Raw genomic sequence first — 21624 nt, 5'->3', positions numbered from 1 at the left:
CTTTTTTTAAAAAAAAATTATTTATTTATTTAAGGTCTTAGTTGCAGCACACAGGATCTTTTTTTTTTTTTTTAAATGGGAATTATTTATTTATTTATTTATTTATTTATTTATGGCTGTGTTGGGTCTTCGTTTCTGTGCGAGGGCTTTCTCTAGTTGCGGCAAGTGGGGGCCACTCTTCATCGCGGTGCGCGGGCCTCTCACTATCGCGGCCTCTCTTCTTGCGGAGCACAGGCTCCAGACGCGCAGGCTCAGTAGTTGTGGCTCACGGGCCCAGTTGCTCCGCGGCATGTGGGATCTTCCCAGACCAGGGCTCGAACCCGTGTGCCCTGCATTAGCAGGCGGATTCTCAACCACTGCGCCACCAGGGAAGCCCACACAGGATCTTCATTGCGGCATGCAGGCTCTTTTTTTTAGTTGCGGCACGTGGACTCCTTAGTTGCGGCATGCATGTGGGATCTAGTTCCCTGACCAGGGATCGAACCCCGGCCCCCTGCATTGGGAGCACAGAGTGTTGCCCACTGGGCCACTAGGGAAGTCCTGATGTTTGTAATTTTAGTAACTATTTTTGCAAAAGAGGCTAAATTCATCTTAGGAGAACAGGACAGATTTGTTGGATGGTTTTTTTTGTTTTTTTTTTTAACTTGTTTATTAGAGAAGTAGCTTGGAATTGAGGAAAGAAGACAAATTTAAATCACATAATCTCATTCAGGTCTTAGTCTGAGAGGAGGAGGAAATAATGGGGAAATATGAATCATGCTCTCCCTCTCTGCAGTTCAGAGTGACTAGAGGGGCATATCAGACCTTAGTACAGCGTATGTGCCACTTTGTTTATCTTAACTTTGGATAAAGAGAAGGCAAGAATATGACAAAGCCATTTTCCATATTTGAGACATCTAGGTTGGTTCATTTGATTTATTTAATGGCAAATGAATTTTTAGAGAAAACAAACTCCTTGCATTGTTTTTCTCTTGGTGGCATTGATCTGCCTTTTTTTTTTTTTTTTGTGGTGAGGATGCAGCTAAGAAAAGAATGGACAGATGCATACTAAATTTGGCTCTAGGAGTGATGGATGCAGAATGTATGTGTGAGTGATGTACTTATGGGGCACCCTGCAATACTGGGGTTGAGAAGTGAAACTTGTTAGAAATACTTGTTGTTGGGCCATTCATTAATTAAGTCACTTACCCAAGTTCAGAAGCACGTGACCAGTATTTTCTTTTAATAATAAGGAATAGAAAACATTAAGAGTCTGTATTAAGCTGTGGTTGAACATAAGTAACTGCTATACATGTAGGTCAAAAATAGTCAGATATCTGCCATGTCATATGGGTCAACCTAATATGTGTGTATTGGATCACAGCGAAAGACACTGTTCTAAGAGGTTGGTTCAAACCTGATTGCAGACTCTAGGTAGAGCAAATTCCAATAAGGATGCCATGTAGATTGCCCATTTCCTCTGGCATTTTGGAATAAATAGGGGCAGGTTGAAATTATGGGGGACTCAGAACACTTTGCCTGGCAGTGGAAAGCTGGTAACATTCAAGACAAACACATGCTTGAGAATGAAGAGATGATATGTTAGTGCATTTTTTTGTGTTTGGTTAAAATTTATTTATTATCCTTAGTAGGCACAAATAGTGAAGAACAACTAGCACATTGTTCTATTTTAAGTTATACATTGCATTCTTGAATAAAACTGTCCACACACTCAGCAACAAATGTAAAAACCAACAGGATTCCTGTCTATATTAAAGCAAAAATTATTAGGGCCTTCATCATTTTCTGACATCTTTTAAATAAAGATTTTTTTGCCACCTGCTTCAGAACAATAGATTGTGTTCTAAGGAAATTCTGAGAATATTGGGTTTACAAAAACCTATTGGGGGACTTCCCTGGTGGCGTAGTGGTTAAGAATCCGCCTGCCAATGCAGGGGACACGGGTTCGATCCCTGCCTGGTCTGGGTAGATCCCACATGCTGAGGAGCTACTGAGCCCACACACCACAACTGCTGAAGCCCGCACACTCTAGGGCCCATGTGCCGCAGCTGCTGAGCCCTCATGCTGCAACTACTGCAGCCCGCGCCCTTAGAGCCCATGTTCCGCAACAAGAGAAGCCACTGCAATGAGAAGCCCACGCACCGCTACGAAGAGTAATCCCCGCTGGCCGCAACTAGAGAAAGCCCATGCGCAGCAACGAAGACCCAACGCAGCCAAAAAAAACCCAATAAACCTATTGGACTTCTCCGGTGGTCCAGTGGTTAAGACTCTGTGCGTCCACTGCAGGGGCCACAGATTCGATCCCTGGTTGGGAAAGTTCCCGCCCCCAAAAAAAAACCTATTGGGAAAGGCTATTACTACTAGGCTTTCTGAATTGAATTACAAATGGAAGAATAGTACTTTGGATATAGTAGGGAGGTGGCAGCGGCAGCGTGGGACTAAGGGAAGTTAAAGAGCACTTAACTGCTTAAAGACAAAGTTAAGGAAGTGGAAGCAACTGCTCATTCTCTTCCTGTTAACTACATTTAAAAAGCAGGTGAAAATGGACATGCATATAGAGCAGTGGTTTTAAAATTTCACGGAACCCTGAGGTTGTGCAAAAAGAGGAGGACCGAGTGGAGAGTGGCAAAGGACGGGGAAGCAGAGAGGGCCAGGATTCAATCACAGCTGCTCTGTTAATCTGTTTTATATATTTGGATTCTGCTTTATAAAAGTTTAAAAAACACTGCTGTGGACTTCCCTGGTGGCGCAGTGGTTAAGAATCTGCCTGCCAGTGCAGGGGACACGGGTTCGATCCCTGGTCTGGGAAGATCCCACATGCCGTGGAGCAACTAAGCCTGTGCACCACAACTACTGAGCCTGCATGCCACAACTGCTGAAGCCTGCGCGCCTAGATCCCGTGCTCCACAGCAAGAGAAGCCACTGCAATGAGAAGCCCGCGCACTGCATCGAAGAGTAGCCCCTGCTCTCTGCAAAGCCCGTGAGCAGCAACGAAGACCCAACACAGCCATAAATAAATAAATAAAACCACTGCTGTAGGTCATGAAATAGCTGTTAGACCATTCCTTGTTATAAGATTTCATCTGTCTTCTGTTTCTTTAGATTTTTAGGTTAACCTGGGAATTTGAAGCAAATTGCTTATTGATACAGACCCTAGTGTGTATTTTAAAAATCATAATGATGGGCCTTCATGATTTTATAAGCAGATGTTCACATTGCCCCATCCTTTTGCATCTTTTGATCCTGATCTGTGTTGCTCTTTTGGGAAAAACATAATTTTATTAATATCCCATTTTCAACTTAGTTGGTCATCTGGAGCAAAGGTTATAGCAGAGCTACATATCGTATCTTTTACCCCAAATCTCCATCTTGCAGTAGAAAGTGGAGTACAGTGATTTGGTCAAAACTATTAAGTACATGAACAAGTAAATAGGAGGGCTAGTTATTCTGGAAATTTCTGGCAGTATTTACTTTAAAATACAAAGAATGTTCCAAACAGGCCTGCCTAAGATGGCCTTAATCAGATGTCTGTTTTATATAAATTTACTGTTCTTCATAAATAAGATTAAATTAAAAAGCGTTCTGGAACTGATTCCTTACCTTTGAAGCAAAGATTCTCAGCCCAAGCTATATGTGACAGTTGGCTGTTTAACTTATTATAGACATCCATGACTGGACCCTATATGCAGAAATTCCAATTCAGTAGATCTCTGGAGCCTTGCATTCATTTGTACTTCTTAAAAGGTCATAGGTTAAAAAAAAAAAAAGCTCATAGATTATTCTGATGTGCAGCCAGGTGTGGTACCTCTAATAGAAAGCTTTCATTTACAGAGTAAAACATTCTTGCAATTATCTCGTTCCCAAGCTAGCAGAATAGGTGCTGTTAACCCCATTTTACAGATGAGGAAACTGGGCTCAAGGATATAAATGACCTAGAAGTGTCTTAAATGGGAAAGAGCAGAACCAGAACCTAGGCTTTTTGGTTTCCAGAGGAAATAAGGCAAGTCAGTACAAACTCAAAAGTTTAGGCCAAAATGGACCCTAAGAGTCAAGTCTAAACCCCTCATTTAACTTAACAAAAAACAGTTGCAGATTGTTAAAAAAAAAAAAAAATTATGTGGCTACTTTCCAAGTCTGATAATAAAAATGTCTGTCACTTTGGTGACTTAGGACAGGTACTTTACATCCATTACCTCATCCAGTCCTCACAACTCTATGGAGTCTAGATACTAGTCTATTCTTATTTTACAAATGGAACTAGTGCTCAGGAAAAGGTAAGAGTCAAGATTCAAACCTGGATTTCTCCTTTGAGACCCTGAGCTAGCAACCACCATATTCCACTACCTCCTAATTATATGACTTTTCAGGAGGAGATGCATGCTCACTAGCTAGGTTGGCCTGAAGAGTTTTTTTGTTTTTGTTTTAAGGTTTTGGAAATTTAAGCTCAGCCTTTAGGAAAGGGAAGATTTTAATCCAAACAAGTAGTGTGCTTCATGCTTTTGTGGTAAGCACATAAAGACATGATCCAGGCCTTCTAGAAGAGAAGAGCTTGTCTCTGGCTTTTCCTGAAAGCCCAGGAGAGTGGTTGACCAACACAAACTGCCTGGAAGGAGGAGGCCACACAAAGAGGAGTGTAGTTCACTTGTTATGGAAATACTGAAAAAGAGATCTGCCTTGAGGAAACAGCATGACAGGGAAGGCCTTCCCTCTTGTTTGCCCAAGACTTTGCTATTACGGTCTTTTAAACAGTCATTCCTGAGCCCTCCAAGTGTGTCTGCATTTGTTGCAGGGATAGATTTACCCAGACAGGTGGAAGAGTCATGACTTAATGGTTATAAACAGCTGCGGAGGCCTGGGCTACTCCCATGGTCTTAGTAGCAAGGGATGTGGCCATTCCCCGCTGCCGGGCATTAACCAGCCTCAAGAACAGGCCCTCAAATCGGAACGACTGTAATTTTGGTCTAGTGCATGCACCACACGTTACATCTAAATAGTAACATTAAAATGTAAAGGATTTCCAATCCTTTTAGAAGGGATCATCTTTGTGTGCTTTCTGTTGCTGATTCATAGTGCTACTGCTTTGGGACCGTCAGGTTTCCAAACAGGACACATAGTAGGTATTCAATAAACCTCAATTTGTAGCAGTAATTTTCATCCCTTGAGGAGCATGCCCTTGCTACCCTCCATGAGTAAGGCAAATAAACGAATGGTAAAGATAAACGTGCCCTCGGCTTGCGGATTCCAACTCGCCCAGAGCGAGCTTTTCCTTCTATCAAGGTAACTTTTTTAAGTGACAGCGAGCACAACTTGTACCGAGCGCGGGGCAGGTTTGTCCTTTGTCCAATCATCTCCGAGATTTGAGGGTGGGGGAGGGGAAACTTCCCTAGACCTTCCCTGACCGGGAAGAGGGTGGGTTTAGGCTGAGCAGGGGCCGCCTCAGCCCGTCGTGAAGCCGCAGGATGCTTGGCACTCCAGGAAGCCAATAGGAGTGAAGAGGCCCGTTTGAATTGGCCAATGCCGCCGGGGTGGGGGCGGGGTTTGTGAGCCCTATAAAGGCTGCGGTCCGGCTAGCAAACAGCGGTGGAGGCTCTTGCAGCGGTCGCCGGCTCTGGGGTGCGGGGGTACTCTACGCTCCTCAGACCTGACCCTTTCAGCACTCCGCTCCCGCGCCAGCCTACCTCGCTCCTCGGCGCCATGACCACCACCACCACCTTCAAGGGCGTCGACCCCAACAGCAGGAATAGCTCCCGGTGAGGCTCGGGGGCTCGGGGACGGGAGGGCCGCTGCCCAGGGCGCCAGGCGGGTCTGTCGGCCGGTCGTTGGCGGTAACGTGCCCGGGGCGCTGCTCTCGCGCTTGGTCGGGCGGTGGGGCTTGGCCACCGGCTCCGCCTTTGTGCCGCCGGCGAACCTGACGCGCCGGCCCCGCCCGATTCCTGCTCCTCTTCCATTCATTCCTCCCCCGGAGCTAGGGGCTGGGGAGGGCCGTGGCCGCTCGCGCTCGCAGCGCGGCGGGTTTTCGTTAGTCGGGATGTGCCGAGAGGGTTCGCTTTCTCCCTTTTGCGGCGTGGCTGGCTCGGCCGGCTCGGCCCCAGGGCGGTGGTCTTGGGCCCCGGGTGCCCGGGCAGCCCGCGGGGCACCTTGATCCGGCCCCATTGTCCCACCCCCGCCCACGCGCTCGTGCTTCTGGCCCGGGGCAGGTGGTGGCCCCGCGCCCGGCGTGGCGGTCAGATCCTGCAGCCGCAGCGATCGGTCCGGCGGGCTCCTACCCACTCGGGTCCGCCCGGCAGGTGGCATTTGTGTTCGGGCGGGGCTGGTCGTCGCGACCCTCACCCCTGTTCAGGACCCAGCCGTCAGCCCTCCGCGCAGTGCCTCCCCTCTGCTAACAAAGGAAAGACCCCTGCTCCTTCCCCTCCCGCGCCCACCTCCGAACGGGAGGGGGAGCGAGTCGTTCCGAGTGGGTTTTCTGCGCCCAGACCTTCGGACCTCGGTGTTTGCAACCCACCTCTTTCGCTTCCCCCTTTGACGTATGCAAAATGAGTTCACCTCTGGCCGAGATTCCCATGCCGGAGGAGGTTTCCTGTTCTTGGGCGGGGCCGGAGACATCCATTGTCTCTTCCGTACTATCTCCACCTGCGTAGCCGGGGCCTTTCTGGCCACTCATGCCACTGCATTTGGGGAAGGGGGCCCTGGGCACGGTGTTTGGACTGGGGGGGGGGGGGGGTCCCTTTTCCAAGCCCTTGCCTAACTTGGTGGAAGGGTTTGGATGCGGTGGTAGATGTCTACATTGTCTCGGCTAAGTGCATGCACGCTGTTCTTTAAGGTGGGATACAGGCATCTCAGGGATCCTGCTCAAGGCGTGGAGGAAGCTTGGATTCCACTTTTTCTGAGCATCTCTTCTTCATTGATCATGACCTGAAGTCATGTGTGGCCAGCCTTGGGGTCCTGGGCAAGTGGCACAAAGGGAGCCATTTTGTGGGGCTAAGACGACAGCCGTGAAATAGCAGTGTCTCACAAGGGTTGGAGTCTTTGGGGACAAAAAGCAGGCCTCAGCAATGAGTCTTAGGAGGGAGTGTTGGAAATGACCTTCCTTTTCAACTCATTCCTTTCCCTTTCAAAATGTAGAAAAGAATGGGAAAGATTTAAAAAACTAAACTAGTGTGTTACTGGGAGGAAGGGGAACTTGAGTAGGATAGACCTACGAAAACACTGGTCACTCCCTCTTCTGTTGTCATCCTTCCAGTGAGATCATTTTTTTTCAGAGGACACTGGAACAAATTGAACCTTGGTTTTTCATTTTGTGCCATGAGGCCAACTTTATGCTGGTCATACTGTAGTGATTGGAATGTGAAAATTTACACATTATATTAAAAAATCTGAGGTTTTATCCTTTGGGGTTGAGTGCAGTTTAGTGCTTCATAAAGAATTTAAGTAACCAGGTCAAATGAATCCTCACACTAGCTTTTTGATTTGTATCTTTGAAATGTGAGACATAAATGACTTTTGGGTCTGCAAAATAAATGTTTTAATTCGCCTGTTGTCATCAATTTCCCTCCAATATTGTAATCTCAAGACTGTAGCATTGTCCTTTTATTTACTTCCTACCTTTCCTTCTTGTAGAATCTCACCTAATTCTCTTAAACTTCTTTTCTCCAGTAACATTTTCCTGGCTCCATAAACACATTATAAATTTAGTTTGATAAATTGAGGGAATGACCTGCAAAGATCATAGAGGAACTCTGGGACTTAAAGAGAGAAGAAAGAAAAAGTAATTATTTGAAAATTGCTATCTGCAGTACATGGACACATTTTTGTTGAGCCTCAGATGTGTAATCCTGATCTAGTCATATGCATAGTTCAGAAAAAACAGCAGGATCTTAAAAAATAAAATTGAAATAATTTCTGTCTTATGATCCAAATCCTTTGTTTGGGGATGTCTCGCTGTTACAAATGGGCTCTCCAACACTGACGTCATCGGAGTAGGTAGTACCTGCTATTGCAAGAGGAACACAGACCTTTAAAAAGTTGGGCCGGTCAGAGCTTTGACTTTCTTTTTAAGCTGGTGATTGGCTTCTAGTGTCTTTTTTTTTTTTAAGGCCCCCCCAAAATTTTCCTGGCCCATTAGGGTTCTGAAGATTTTCATCTGGCTGAAATAATTCATGCGAATTTAATTATGATAGTAAGGAAAATCATTCTAATCTCTAGGGAATGAAGGGGATGACAGTGAAGCAAGTTAATGTTGTTTTTTGTTTTGGGATCTTAGTTCCCCAAACCGTGCCCCGTCCTGTGGAAGCGTGGAGCCCTAACCACTGGACCACCAGGTTATTCCCTGAAGCAAGTTAATTTTGATTATAGTATTTCAAGTGTCTGTTGATTTGAGGTACAAATGATAAAAACCTAGTCACTTCCAACTTTAACATAAGAGAATGACTATTAAGAATTTATAACATACCTTTATGATTTAAACAATTTAGTTAGCAAACCTAAAATTATCTAAGAGGTATGCCTGAACACATTTATCTTAATTCATATAATGAATTTAACCTAAGTGGATATTTAATATTTGAGACTTAGAAACAGTGGGGTTTTTAATGTTTTACATGTTATAAAAGCGGGTCTTCCCCGCCCCCACGGGGAAAATAATGAAATTTTACTTTAGTATAAATTGAGTACTGAATTTTACTATGGACACAGACACGAATATTAGATTTAGGGGAGGATGCTAGAGGACATATATAAGAAATAGCTTCAGTCTAAGGCTAGAAAACAAGAAAAGCAATCAAAGCACCAACCACATAGGTATGTAGTTTAAAGAGAAAAATGGCATTAGAGTGGTTCCCCTATTTCAGCACTTTGAGCACGTCTTATGTGCCTGTCAGGGAGAGAGGATTTGGGGTTTGGCCCCATCTCTGTCATTTAACTAATGCTGGGCAATTTATTTAGAACTTCTCAGGGCCTGACTTCGTTCTCTTAAAAAATGAGGCTATTTGCTGTACTATACAGAGGAGAGCCAAGCCCAGCTGGCACCTGATTTTTACATTGATAAATGGTTGAAAAAGGCGAGAAGAAGAATCTTTCATGACTTGTGAAAAGGACATGAAAATCAAATTTCAGTGTCCAGAAATAAAGTTTTATTGGAACATAGCTGCACTCATTCGTTTCTGTGTTGTCTGTGGCTGCCTTTGTGCTACGTGATGGAGCTAAATAGTTGCAAAAGACCAAATGACCCACAAGCCAAAAATATTTACTATTTGGCCCTTTACAGAAAGAGCTGGTGACAAGGAGGGTGTCTAACATGCTTTCCTCTCAGTGTCCTACTTGTCATTCTTCAAGGTCATGGAGGGCTTCATGGAGGAGGTGGAGGTTTAAGAAATGGGCTGGAGTTTGAAATAGTCGCCGAGCAAAGGGTGGAGAGTGCTCTGGCCAGTAGGAAATATGGGAGTAAATACTCCAAGGTGGAGATAAGCCAGAACAGTTCACAGAACAGTGAAGAAAGTGGCCTGACTGGGTTGGAGAAGATGGTAAGAACTAGATATGGTTGAGAGGCGAAGTTTATCCCGATTTCCTTGTGTTCTGCTTAGGTGTAACCAAGCCTACGTCTGAAAGTATTCTTGTACATACGTCTAATTATCTACTTAGGATAACTTCTGGAAGTAGAAACGCTGGTTCATATAAGATGCAAACTTAAACATTTGATACGTTTTATCAAAATGTTCTTTAGAAAGTTTGTGCAAATTTATATTCTCACACTTTAATTCATGCTGGAAATTGGCATTTTTTTCATCTTTACCAGCCTAATAATAAGCAAAAAATATATCCTTTTGTTTTAAATTTCATTTATTTGCTTGTGAATTTGAATTTTCAATGTTTAGACGTGATCCATATTTTTTAATTGTCTGTTTACCTTTTGTCCATTTTTCTCTCGATTTTTAAAATTATTTTTAAAAGCATTTATATTACCCTTTGTCAAATGTGTATTTTTGCCAAGTTTAATCTGTCCATTTTTCATGGTTTCTGGCTTTCATCTTGTGCTTAGAAGGAAAGCCCTTTTCTTCAAGACTAGGACTATATTCGTACATGTTTTCTTCCAATATTTTTGTCTTAGGCTTTAAATTGAAATATTTGACCTAGCTGGAATTTATTTTGGTAAATGAAGTGAGTTAAGAATATATATTTTGTTTCTTTAATCAAAATGACTAGCCAGTTAACCCAACACAGTTCTCCCTACCGAACTAAATAAAATACTGCAGTGGTGGTCTTCCCCCCGCCGCCCCCCCCCTCACCCCCGCAACGTGTGGCTTGCAGGATCTTAGGTCCCCAATCAGGGATCGAACCCATGCCCCCTGCAGTGGAAGTGCGGTTCCCCAGTGGTGGTCTTTTTGAGAGAGAACTTTGTCTTGACAGAGTCCTCAGGAGAAACTGACAAAACCCCCATTGTAGTAGAAGTTGATAACAGAAATCTCAGTAATTGATAAACCATATTTAATAATCAGTAGATTTGAACAACTCAGTTAACAGGCTTTATCTGGTAGACAGAATATTGGCAGATACACATTCTTTTCAAGCACATATAGAAGATTTACAAAACTGACCACATATCAAGCCATAAAGCACATCTTATCAAATTTCAAAGGAACATGTCACATAGACTTTGTTGTCTGTGTTGTAATGAAAAGCTGGAAATCAGTGAACTAGAAAGACCTTATGTTTGCAAACTTGCAGAGCTGAGTTTACAAATGACAATCGTATTTATTTGGAAACTTGAATGAAATGGACACCTTCCTAGAAAAATGTTTCTTACTCAAAATGGTTTAATAGAAAAACAGACCACTCTGATCACCAATAAAGGAAGTGAATCTGTAGTTAGAAAATCTTTCCATGAAACCATCTCCATTTTCTATGTTTTTAGTGGTGACAGGACAAATTCAATTGAGCTCTTCCACAGAGGGGACGAACTGGTCAACCTGTGTCAAGAAGATTTGGAAATGTGAATGTGCTATATTTCCTTGTCAAACAAAAAAGCTGTAGATGGTATCTCAAGGTGCATGGATATACAGCATGCCATGGAGCCCTAAACTTAATTTCTCATTGACTTTCTCCTTGTGGCTGATCAGTCATGATGATTAGTGAGAATAGTGAGGTACAAGTGTATAAACAGGGCTTGTGAGTCATGCTGAGACGGGGGAGACTATTACCAGCTTTCCTTGGGCTTCTAAATTGGTCAACTTTTATATGTATATTCTTCCATTTTAAAATTTTCGTTGAAAACAAAAATGGAACCTTTTTTTTTTTTTTTTTTGGCTACGCTATGGGGCATATGGGATCTTAGTTCCCTGACCAGGGATTGAACCCGAGTCCCCTGCATTGGAAGGTGGGTTCTTTACCACTGGACCACCGGGGAAGTCCCCCGAACAGTTTTTTTTTTTTTTAAATAAATAACAAGATGTGCTTCTAAACTTCTTTGCAAATGTGTCCAGCTGAGCCTAGTAGACAACATGCATTAGGTTTCTGCCTTTTCCTAACATGGGATGCCGACCAGCCTGCCATGGGTGCTTTCAGGCCATTTCGGCTGCCTTGTGTGATGCACAACCTCGCCACAGATACTACAGAGCGGGATTTCATACCTTAACATCCAACGCTGAATTTATACCACGATGAAATCAGTTCCTAATTTTCCCATTAGCAGCTCTCTTTTGTGTGTGTGTGGGGGTGGGGGGGGCGGTAGGTGGAAAGAGTGGTTGAGAGAATTGAAAGGTGTTTGAAAACGTGTGCCAAGAAATGTTTTGATCTGATGTGAAATCGTTGTTTTGCCATCATTCCTAGGGTTCTGCGGCCTCCAGGTGGTGGATCCAATTTTTCATTAGGTTTTGATGAACCAGCAGAACAACCTGTGAGGCGGAACAAAATGGCCTCTAGCATCTTCGGGACACCTGAGGAAAATCCCCCTTCCTGGGCCAAGTCGGCAGGTACTGCCAGTATCCGTGATCCCTGGTCGAAGGGACGGACCCAGCAGAACCACCACAGCTGGTTTTGTGCTGATGAGTAAAATCTAGCTTAATCATGAGAGACAACAATTAAAGCTTGTTATGGGAGGAGAGACGGGGACTAAGAAATAGGAAATGCTGGGAGTCTGTGTAACGGATCAGAACACGGACAACCGTCAGACTGGGTTATTTAGCCCCGCAGTAGAATTAATTTTTTTAATTAATTAATTAATTTATTTATTTTTGGCTGTGTTGGTTCTTCGTTTCTGTGCGAGGGCTTTCTCTAGTTGCGGCAAGCGGGGGCCACTCTTCATCGCGGTGCGCGGGCCTCTCACTATCGCGGCCTCTCCCGTTGCGGAGCACAGGCTCCATCCAGGCGCGCAGGCTCAGTAGTTGTGGCTCACGGGCCTAGTTGCTCCGCGGCATGTGGGATCTTCCCAGTCCAGGGCTCAAACCCGTGTCCCCTGCATTGGCAGGCAGATTCTCAACCACTGCGCCACCAGGGAAGCCACCCCCCCACCCACCCCCGCTGTAGAATTTTTAAGCCATCACTCCCTAACACTGTTAGCTCATGTTGTAGTATGAGACTAACTAATTAAATAGTGTTTTGCTTTAGGTCTTTCCATTGTATTCCTTAAGAAAGTATATTTTGATTCAGGTGCCAAGTCTTGTGGTGGCCGGGAAGATTCTGAGTCATCTGGACCCCAGAGAAGGAACTCTTCTGAAGCAAACCCCGGAGACTTCTTGGATCTGAAGGTCAGTGTGACAATATGGGGGGAAAGACAGGCTTTGAGGTTTATACAGTTTAGAAATTAATTCTAATTAATTTCTGGTGGTGCCCTGCGCCACCCCCATTGTACTGAGACCTGCCACTGGAGTTTTACGTAGAGGTAATTAGGAAAGGGACTAACCATACCGGTGATGGAAGATTGACGGTCAGTCAGAAAGGTGAGTTCATGGGATCTTGGTCTGTTCGTATGTCTCTGCTACCATTAGGATTAGTCTCTGTCCTTCAGTACTGATTTTTGAAACTGGATCACTTGTACTTCCTGTGTATCTCACACATAGTAGCATATCTGAGCTCAAGGACTGTTTTAGTTGTTGGCAAATGTTGCCCAGTTGTTTTGAGCTGAACTCCACTGGAGGCTGTAGACCATGGCGTTACCATTCTTTGTTTGCAGGCCCGTGAGCCCCAGGTGTGCGTTTGGAAAGCCTGGTAGGATGTCCCCCTGAGTAGGGACCTCAGAGCAGACGGAGGCATCAGCCATCGGGGTGTGGGGAGACCTGCAGAAAGGCTTTGGAATTGATGGAGGCCCTTCAAAAGCTAGATTAGGAGAAGGGAGGGGGGAGTGGAAGGATAGGTTTACCAGTTTCCTGTTCTGATAAAAGATCCTCTGAAATGCTAATTGATAGTAGGTCATCAGCGTAAATGTGAAGGTTTTTTGGTGTTTTGGGCATGTTACTGGCACTGGGACAATTTGTCCAGCGGCATTTCTGTGTAGCATTGTCCCAGGTTGAATAAAGGTTGTTTATTGTAACGGCAGCGTGACCCTGAACTTGACTACATCAAAACAAAACTTCACATTTGGCTTCAAGTAGACAGTAGCTTCTCTGAACTCTGATTGTCTTCTTTGTGTGTGTCAAAATTAAAATCTGAAGTAAATTGTTAATTTTTTTCTTTTCCAGGGAGAAGGTGATGTTCATGGTGAGTACCTCTGAAAAAGTATCACAATTTCTGGTTCTGTAAATGTTAGAATAGACTGGAATTTGTATTCAAGTCGTGTCTTGGGGAAGGAGACTGGGGAGTGAACCTGGCTTTGCCCCGACTGCCAGCACCCTCTGGGTGGAGAGGAAAGAAAAATGAAACTGGAAAGCTAGCGAGCGTGGCCACATTTGGTATCGGCCAGCAGTGAGAGCGATGCTAGAAACGTACTAGAAAGGAAAACCACTGGAAAATCCTTTAAGAACAGACGGACGTTAATCAGGTTGGTATTTGTTACACTCAATGAGAGCTTTCTAGTAAAAGTCTCTAGCATTTCAAGTCAGCCCTCAGCATTTAATTTAGAAAATGTGTTGGATTTTATACTGAGGTGCTTACTCAGCACGACACTGGTAACCCTGGGATCTCGTGAATGATGACTTGGCGGGCCGGTGAAGTTTTCATTTAGCACCCATATCACCAATTACATGCGATGTAAATGAGGTGTAATCATTTATTTAATTATTTAAAGCCTTTAAAGTACTCATTGGCACTTCTTCAACAAGTGCCAGAGAATTGCCGGTGCGTGTGACGAGAGGTTTACGCACGTCGGCCAGTAGCAGTCAGGTTAAAGTTGACTCAGTGACGTGCAGCCGTCACAGGGCGCTCTGATCTAGGAGGATGAAGCCGCTTCCTCAAGGCCTTTTTCTGCCATTACGTTTTGCGAGTCAGTCTTCCAGGGAAACAGAAATGCTTAACCAGAATCACACTCCTCTTCTGTCCTCTCATTGTTTCTTGTTGGGCGTGATGGGAGGAGCATCTTCTGAACCACTGTGAGCGGTACCTGGGTTTTCCCTCCACGGACAGGCGAGGTTCTCACTGGACTGAAGGTGTATTAGTTATTGCTCCTGTCCAACTTGTTCCATTTAAAAGGATTGTTCTAGAGGCAAAGAAAATCTAGGCTTTTTGATTCTGCTGCTTTTCGTATTCTGAAATACTTCCAATGTCACACCTTGTTTAGCAAGAATCAGCTGATCTTCCACTAATTTTGGCCAATGGATATAATTAGAAATTTGAGGAGCCCAGAGAAGTGAGAGCCCTGAAGTTAGGAAAAGATAAGTCATTTGCTAATAATTAATTCTCTCCCCCACCCCCGGCTCAGTGTTATAGATCCTTCAGGTGAATAGCACATGCAGTTGTATAGTGTACGTCCTTCCTTCTTTTTTAAATGATCATCAATTTTGCCACCTGATCATTCTGTGTTCCTGACTGCTGCTACTTTCAGCTCATTTGTCATAAAATGACAAGGGCATAATCATTCGGGACAGGTCTGGTGAGGAAAGGTCGACCCCAGTTCTGTTGGCAGTTTCACTGCAAAGCCAAGCGGTTCTGCTCAGCTGAAATAAAACATATTTTGTTTGGATATATTGCCATCATCTTTCGGGTAATTAAACACAGGAATGGCTACAGGGAGGACTTTGGAAATCTTGAAGAAAGAGGGAGAAGGTCCAGGAAGTTTATTTATTTTTTTAAAGTTTATTCATTTATTTATTTATTTTTGGCTGTGTTGGGTCTTCGTTGCTGCGCATGGGCTTTCTCCTGTTGCGGTGCGCGGGCTTCTCAGTGCGGTGGCTTCTCTTGTTGCAGAGCACGGGCTCTAGGTGCGCGGGCTTCAGTAGCTGTGGTACACGGGCTTAGTTGCTCCGTAGCATGTGGGATCTTCCCGGACCAGGGCTCGAACCTGTGTCCCCTGCATTGGCAGATGGATTCTTAACCACTGCGCCGCTGGGGAAGTCCCTAGCGTTTTTTCTTTTGCAGTCACTCTTGACTTTGAATCAATGGAAACTACCAGGTTAAGGATATGTGCTTGTTGGGAATTTCACAAATCAGTCAGGGAATCAATCAAGCAATATCTAGGATATTGGATAATAATACACTAATTAATTCTTAAGACTTTAATGTGGAAAATGCCGGGTTAACATGATGGGAGTGACTGGGTTAATATATTACAAATCAGTAGCGGGGAGGTAGATTCTTTAATAAATGTCCGTACAGCTGGATATTGTATGGTTTAAAAAAAAAAATCAGCCTTACCCATTAATCATGAAAATGTAACATATAACGGGAATTAAAAAATATTTTTCACCCATCAGTTCGGCAAATATTAAGGTGGTGAGATGGTTAGCAAGTGGTGGAAATGGAAAGATGTAGGGAGAGCATACTCTGACACGGGCAGTGGGGTAGAACTTGTACAGCCACTGGGGAAGGTGGTGTGTAATCTGTTCAAGTTGAAGAGGACAGCTCGCGTCCCCGTGGGCACACGTTCCAGAGTGTGCGCGTTACAGTCTCGGAATGGTTGGACTGGTTTCCATTTTTTGCTGTAGAGGCTTAATCATATATACTCTGTATATAACATAAAGCAATTAATTAAGCAAGGTGAATCATGACCATGTGTGTAAGTGGGGGTAAATGTCCAAAAGTTAAAAAAAAAAAAGAAATTGATATTATTTATGTTAAATACAACAAAAACACTCTTCTATGTAATTTGCTGGAAATAAAATACACAAAATGTACATGAAACAAATGGACTAGAGGACCGCACACAGCTAGTAGCAGGGCCTCTGTGTGTAGGGAGAGGAGACCCACGTGGAGGTGGGGCGGTGGTCAGGGACCTAGAGCTTGTAGTTGCGGCATGTGTGTGGGATCTAGTTCCCTGACCAGAGAGTGTGACGGGCCCCCTGCATTGGGGACGCGGAGTCTTAACCACTGGACCACCTGGAAAGACGGACCTAGAGCTTATCTCTAATGTTCTCATTTAAAATATTTATGTCTTCATACATTTCTGTAATTTAGAAAAGAACGTACACAGAAAAAGATCTGGGGGCAAATATGGCAAAACATTAACAGTGGTGCATTCTGGATAGTGGCTGCCAGATGGTTGGTAATTGTTGGTTTCTTCTTTATAGCTCTAGGTATGGTCTGAACCATCCTCAAAAAAAAAACCCCAAAAGCCAAAAAACGTAGACTCTTCATCTTCACTGGGAATAGTTATTAGCCTTAATTTCATTCTGTTTTCCTAGAAAACGTAGACACAGACTTGCAGGCCAGCCTGGGGCAGAGCGAGGAGAAGCCTGTGCCCGCTGCCCCTGTGCCCAGCCCAGTGGCACCGGCACCCGTGCCATCCCGGAGAAACCCCCCTGGTGGCAAGTCCAGCCTCGTCCTGGGTTAGCTCCGTCTGCCCTGAACTCTGTCGTTTCGTTTCTTTGTTTTCTCCATGCTTGTGAACTGCACAACTTGAGCCTGACTGTACATGTTTTGGATTTGTTTCATTAAAAAAGAAGCACTTTATGTACTGCTGTCTTTTTTTTTTTTTGGAAGAACAGGTTCTCTGTCTGTCCTGATTCCTCTGGGTCTATAGGCCTTGGCATGAGTGTTTTCTAGTAGTAGATTGGAGGGAAAGCTTTGTGACACTTAGTACCGTGTTTTTAAGAACAGATAACTTGGTTTCAAATGTGTTAGAGGATCTTTTGTACTGAGGTTTTTAAAACCCTTTTCTTGTCAGCTTTACTAGGGTTTACCAAGCCTGGATCGGACAGACCAGTAAACAGTCCACAGGCGCTGTCCCTTCAGGCCCCCAAACAAGGTTGTCTTGATGCTGAACCTACCTGGTGTTGCCCTAACTTGTCAGTGCCCTTTGCGAAAAGCATCTTCCTGTGCCATATGGAGCGACAGAGGCCTGTGCCCCATGCCTTGCTGCCTGCAAAGCAAAAAGACAACTGCCTTTTATTTCTGAACCTTAAGAAATATTTAAGCCAGATACTAACTTGACTGGCTGAGCAAAGCCCGCTGCCCCCACGCAGAGGAAGGCTTCGCCGTACACTCAGACTGACCAATTCCAGGTGGTGAAGCAGGGGTGGGGACCACATGGAAGTGGGACTTCCTGGTGGAGGGACCCCCCCCCCCGCCCCCCCGGGGGCAGTGCTCTTCTTAGGTAACTTGAAGCTGTGTGCATGATGCTGGCGCTTGGCCATGAAAGAAAGTCTCATCCTTAAAACGTGTGTTGTACTTCACAATCCTGGACTGTTGCTTAAAGTAAACAATGTACAAATTTTGAAACACTTGTGTCCTGTGTCATCTTTTTGAGATTGCTTCAGGAGCTCCGCCTGCTTAGTTGCTTTTTTCTTTGTTACTGCCAACCTTGTTGCCCAAAGATTTGATGAGCCATTAAAGTTAAAACACACTAAGGAAGGCCCAGAGAGAAGTGGGCTTCTCTCTAAAGACAGCAGGTTTAAAGTCAGAGAGCATGAGTTCAGAATGCCAAAATGAAAATTAATGGCTATCTGGTAACAAAATACAGGAATAAGATGGATAATTGGCATCCAAAATAATTATGAGCCAATACACTTTACACTCTTCTACCACCTACCCTCCTGTGCTGGGTGATAACATTCAAAATTTCAAGTCCTCTCATGCCTGTAGGGTGCTTCTCAATGGTGGGTGGTCAGAGAAGAAGGCCCCAAAGAAAGGAAGGGTCCACGTAGATAGAAGGGGACAGGGTCATCTGAGTCCTCTCAAGTGATACAGGAGACAGAAGATGGGAGAAAGCTCATTGGGTTCTAGGCAGAAAGTTCCAGATCAACACGCTATATTAAATGTCCAAATTGGGCACTGTAAATGGGCTTCTTAGGTCTAGCTGTGCTACTGACCAGCTGTGTTCCTTGGGCTTGTCATTTGGGAGCTCAGTTTCCTAACTTGAAAGTAAGACTTTTGAATGAGGTCACCTCTAAAAACCTTCCCATGACTGAAATGACTCAAACCTAGTGTGTAACCACCAGCTATTCTGACTTACTGGGCATCTCTTTGGGAAGAATAAGGGCGACCATAGGTTGTGGAGGTGTTAAGCGTTTCTCCCTTACTGTGTAAAGTATTTGCAAAATGGAGAATCAACAGCTGTGCTACGCAGTCTTCCCAGGTTCACTAACACAGGTTAGCCCTACCAATCACCTGAGTTACGGTTTCTGTCATGACTTGAGAGAGAGGGAACCTGCACCCTTCTCTCTCAGTAATGGTGGAGCTCCTGGGCAAGAGAGGTCCCTGATTTGTGTCACAACTTGTAACTTGGCTTTAGTTTTTTATTCTGTGAAGGTAAGTGCCTAGCCTAAAGGTGTTCTACCAGTCATTTTGGTACTACTACAGATCTTAGAAAATTCTATGTAAACATGTTTGCTAAGGGTGTTGAATTCTCCACTTAGAAAGCTTAGGGTTTAGAAGATGAAGTTGAATGATCTTAAAATGACGACGATGGCAGAAGAATCAGCATTTTGTTGACAGTGTGGACTTTTTACACAGTTATGTGTCTTAAGTGGCTTGGTGTTTATTGCTAATGTCCATTCTACCTCTTTAGCATTTTAAAATTAGATCGCCAGGCTCCCCTTCCTAATGCTCTGTTCCATTGGGTTTAGAAGTATTGGGGTGCTGAGGTGGGGAACTACAGGAAGATGGGTCACTTACTCAAATCTGAATCTAGTTTGTAGGTAAATATATTTACATGTAGTCAGGAAATTGCGTGAAATCTACAAAAAGGAGAGTCAACAAAACTTAGCAATGCTCAGCATTTTCTAGAGGAGGATGGAACTGCCGATTCTAGAGACTTGTCAGTTCCACAAAACGGACAGCCCCGATTACCTGAGCCTGGTGGAAAATCGCCTCTTCCAGGTGGAACTGGATGTTTAAAGCAGGTGCTCCCATGTTTCAAGCCAACTCTGGTTTATGAATTCGTCTCTGAGGAGCTCTGCTCACACGAACCAGCTGTCTTCAGCAGATTCATTCACTTCAGACCGTTACTGGGAGTCCCCGTGATCCGGGCCTTGGGTTGGTGCTGCCTTGACGGGGCGGAAGCTCTGCTCCGGGTCCCCACAAGCAAGGTGAGCAGGTATGGAGTCTCAGGTTTAATTTAAGGAAGCTTGACTCCTTGTTAGACGACGCTTCCCAGTATTTAGGATAGTCCCTCTGTCGGGCCCCTGGAAGTTCTGCCCCGAGTAACGTTCGGGGTGAGCGAGGACGTCTGCTACAGCGTGGAGGGCGGCTGATGTGCACGCAGGTGCGTCCTCACACCAGAAAAGCAGCCCAAGCCATCGCCACGCCGGCCCCCCGCGAAACGGGGGAAGACCTCGCGCTTCCGCGGGGCGGGGCTCCCCGGCGCCCATGCAAATCAGCCGCGGTCGGGCCCGCCCACCCCACGGCTCCGGAAGCTGCAGTCGCCTCGCCCAGCTCCCCAGCTCCGCGCGGCGGCTCCCGGGCCGGGCGATGGCGATGCGGTTGGCTGCGCGGCGCGGGCGGCCCGTGCGGGTGCTGGTGGACATGGACGGCGTTCTGGCGGATTTCGAGGCCGGCCTCCTGCGGGGCTTCCGCCGAAGCTTCCCCGGGGAGCCGCACGTGCCGCTGCAGGAGCGCCGCGGCTTCCTCGCGTGCGAGCAGTACCGAGCCCTGCGCCCGGACCTGGCGGTAGGCAGTGTGTGGCGGGGGGCGGGGGGGATGGGAGGGGTGCAGCGCGGGGCCGCCCTGGAGCGGGGAGCCCCGACCCCACAGGACACCCGGGAGCGGGGAGACCTCCCCCTGGGTCAGGACTGTCTCTGCTCCATGTCCAGTGACACCTTCCTGTTTAACAAAGCTCTCACTTCAATATCCACAGTTCACCTCGGGACTAGACAGTCTCGGGGAGTACTTACCCCTGGACAAAGCCCTCTACCTGAGACTGATTTGAGGACCAAAGTCCCCCAGGAACCTCACTTTGAGAGTCCTCGCTGGGGCTGGAGACGCCTGCTGGGGTCAGAGCCAGGACAGGAACACTGTTATCTTTCAGGACAAAGTGGCCAGTGTGTATGAAGCCCCAGGCTTTTTCCTAGACTTGGAGCCCATCCCTGGAGCCTTGGAAGCAATGCGGGAGATGAATGACATGCAGGAGTAAGGAAGGGCGGGGAGGGAGGGGGGTGGGGAGCAGGGGCTGGCACCACCCTGTCTAACCGCGCCCCCCCCCCCCCCTGCAGCACCGAGGTCTTCATCTGCACCAGCCCTCTGATGAAGTATGACAACTGTGTACACGAGAAGGTGCGGCTGCCCCAGCACTTCACCCGAAGACTTAGGTTCCTAAGTCCTGATCTTTTAAAGAAAGCAGCAAAACAGAGAAAGTCGGGGGCGGGGGGGGCGGGTAGAGGGGAGCCATATCTCTCATGAGCTGCTGTAGACCCTCCCTCACACCTACTTGCTCACTAGCCCTGAATTCAGGGGCACATCAGGCCCTACTGACCCACCTATGCCCACCTCACAGTACCGCTGGGTGGAGAAGCACCTGGGGCCCCAGTTTGTGGAGCGCATTATCTTGACGAGGGACAAGACGGTGGTCTTGGGGGACCTGCTCATTGATGACAAGGACACCATTCAAGGTGGGAGCCCTTTTCCCTAGCAACCTCCAGGCATCTAGCCTGCTGGGATTAGGGAGAGGAAGTAAAAATAACCAGATTACAGAGTGTATCCCTGGCCTTTCTCCCATGTCCTGTCCCAGGCCAAGAGGAGACCCCAAGCTGGGAGCACATCTTGTTCACCTGCTGCCACAACCAGCACCTGGCCCTGCCTCCCCCACGGAGACGGCTGCTCTCCTGGAGGGACAACTGGAAGGAGATTATAGACAGCAAGCGGGGAGCCCTGCAGCGGGACCGAACCAGCCTGGGGCTGCCCCAGGAATAAGGCGAGGGGCCATGGCTGTGGACAGTAGCTGAAAGAAGGGAAGGCAGACCAGCAGGGAACCCGGGCAGAACTGAGCGACAGGGCAGCATCATGGCAATGACCCCTCAGCACTGTGCCAGCCACTTGAACCCTCCTGGCAGAGCTGGCATGGAAACATGGTGGGAAAATCAGGAACCTTTTTAATAAAACACTTTGGCTCAA

The 21624-nt window shown here is 46.1% G+C and overlaps 3 protein-coding genes across 4 annotated transcripts in view; 2 read left to right on the top strand and 1 right to left on the bottom strand.

Annotated features, from left to right (window-relative positions):
- Positions 1–5571: 5571 nt before the first annotated feature.
- JPT1 (Jupiter microtubule associated homolog 1) lies at positions 5572–17028 on the top strand. The gene is made up of 5 exons (XM_068531536.1): positions 5572–5750; positions 11821–11963; positions 12640–12737; positions 13668–13686; positions 16761–17028. The coding sequence occupies exons 1-5, from the start codon at positions 5695–5697 to the stop codon at positions 16907–16909; spliced, it is 465 nt and encodes a 154-aa protein (XP_068387637.1). The 5' UTR covers positions 5572–5694; the 3' UTR covers positions 16910–17028.
- The window catches only part of ARMC7 (armadillo repeat containing 7), a 19594-nt gene continuing 13590 nt past the window's right edge, over positions 15621–21624 (bottom strand). Inside the window, exons 3-4 of one of the 2 annotated variants that reach the window (XR_011072000.1) lie at positions 19366–20502; positions 15621–17437 (exon numbers count right to left, since the gene is read on the bottom strand). The gene's annotated coding sequence lies outside the window, so the exon portion shown is untranslated. The remainder of the gene's footprint in view (positions 17438–19365; positions 20503–21624) is intronic. The other variant, XR_011072001.1, reaches the window with a different exon arrangement.
- Positions 19924–21624, top strand: NT5C (5', 3'-nucleotidase, cytosolic). The gene is made up of 5 exons (XM_068531533.1): positions 19924–20184; positions 20543–20643; positions 20727–20787; positions 21008–21122; positions 21242–21624. Exons 1-5 carry the CDS (start codon positions 19987–19989, stop codon positions 21421–21423), a joined length of 657 nt encoding a protein of 218 aa, XP_068387634.1. The 5' UTR covers positions 19924–19986; the 3' UTR covers positions 21424–21624.

The sequence above is a fragment of the Eschrichtius robustus genome, chromosome 20 (genome assembly GCF_028021215.1).
Source record: "Eschrichtius robustus isolate mEscRob2 chromosome 20, mEscRob2.pri, whole genome shotgun sequence".
Classification (NCBI taxonomy): domain Eukaryota; kingdom Metazoa; phylum Chordata; class Mammalia; order Artiodactyla; family Eschrichtiidae; genus Eschrichtius; species Eschrichtius robustus.
The sequence above is the reverse complement of the archived record's forward strand: the minus strand, read 5'-3'. Positions and strand labels throughout refer to the sequence as shown.

Excerpts from the sequence above, each read along its gene's own strand:
- JPT1 (XM_068531536.1), top strand. The coding sequence starts at position 5,695 with ATGACCACCACCACCACCTTCAAGGGCGTCGACCCCAACAGCAGGAAT. Across the intron at positions 5,751-11,820 it reads AACAGCAGGAATAGCTCCCG|GGTTCTGCGGCCTCCAGGTG; the intron begins GTGAGGCTCGGG and ends CATCATTCCTAG. Across the intron at positions 11,964-12,639 it reads TTCCTGGGCCAAGTCGGCAG|GTGCCAAGTCTTGTGGTGGC; the intron begins GTACTGCCAGTA and ends ATTTTGATTCAG.
- NT5C (XM_068531533.1), top strand. The coding sequence starts at position 19,987 with ATGGCGATGCGGTTGGCTGCGCGGCGCGGGCGGCCCGTGCGGGTGCTG. Across the intron at positions 20,185-20,542 it reads CCCTGCGCCCGGACCTGGCG|GACAAAGTGGCCAGTGTGTA; the intron begins GTAGGCAGTGTG and ends GTTATCTTTCAG. Across the intron at positions 20,788-21,007 it reads ACAACTGTGTACACGAGAAG|TACCGCTGGGTGGAGAAGCA; the intron begins GTGCGGCTGCCC and ends CCCACCTCACAG.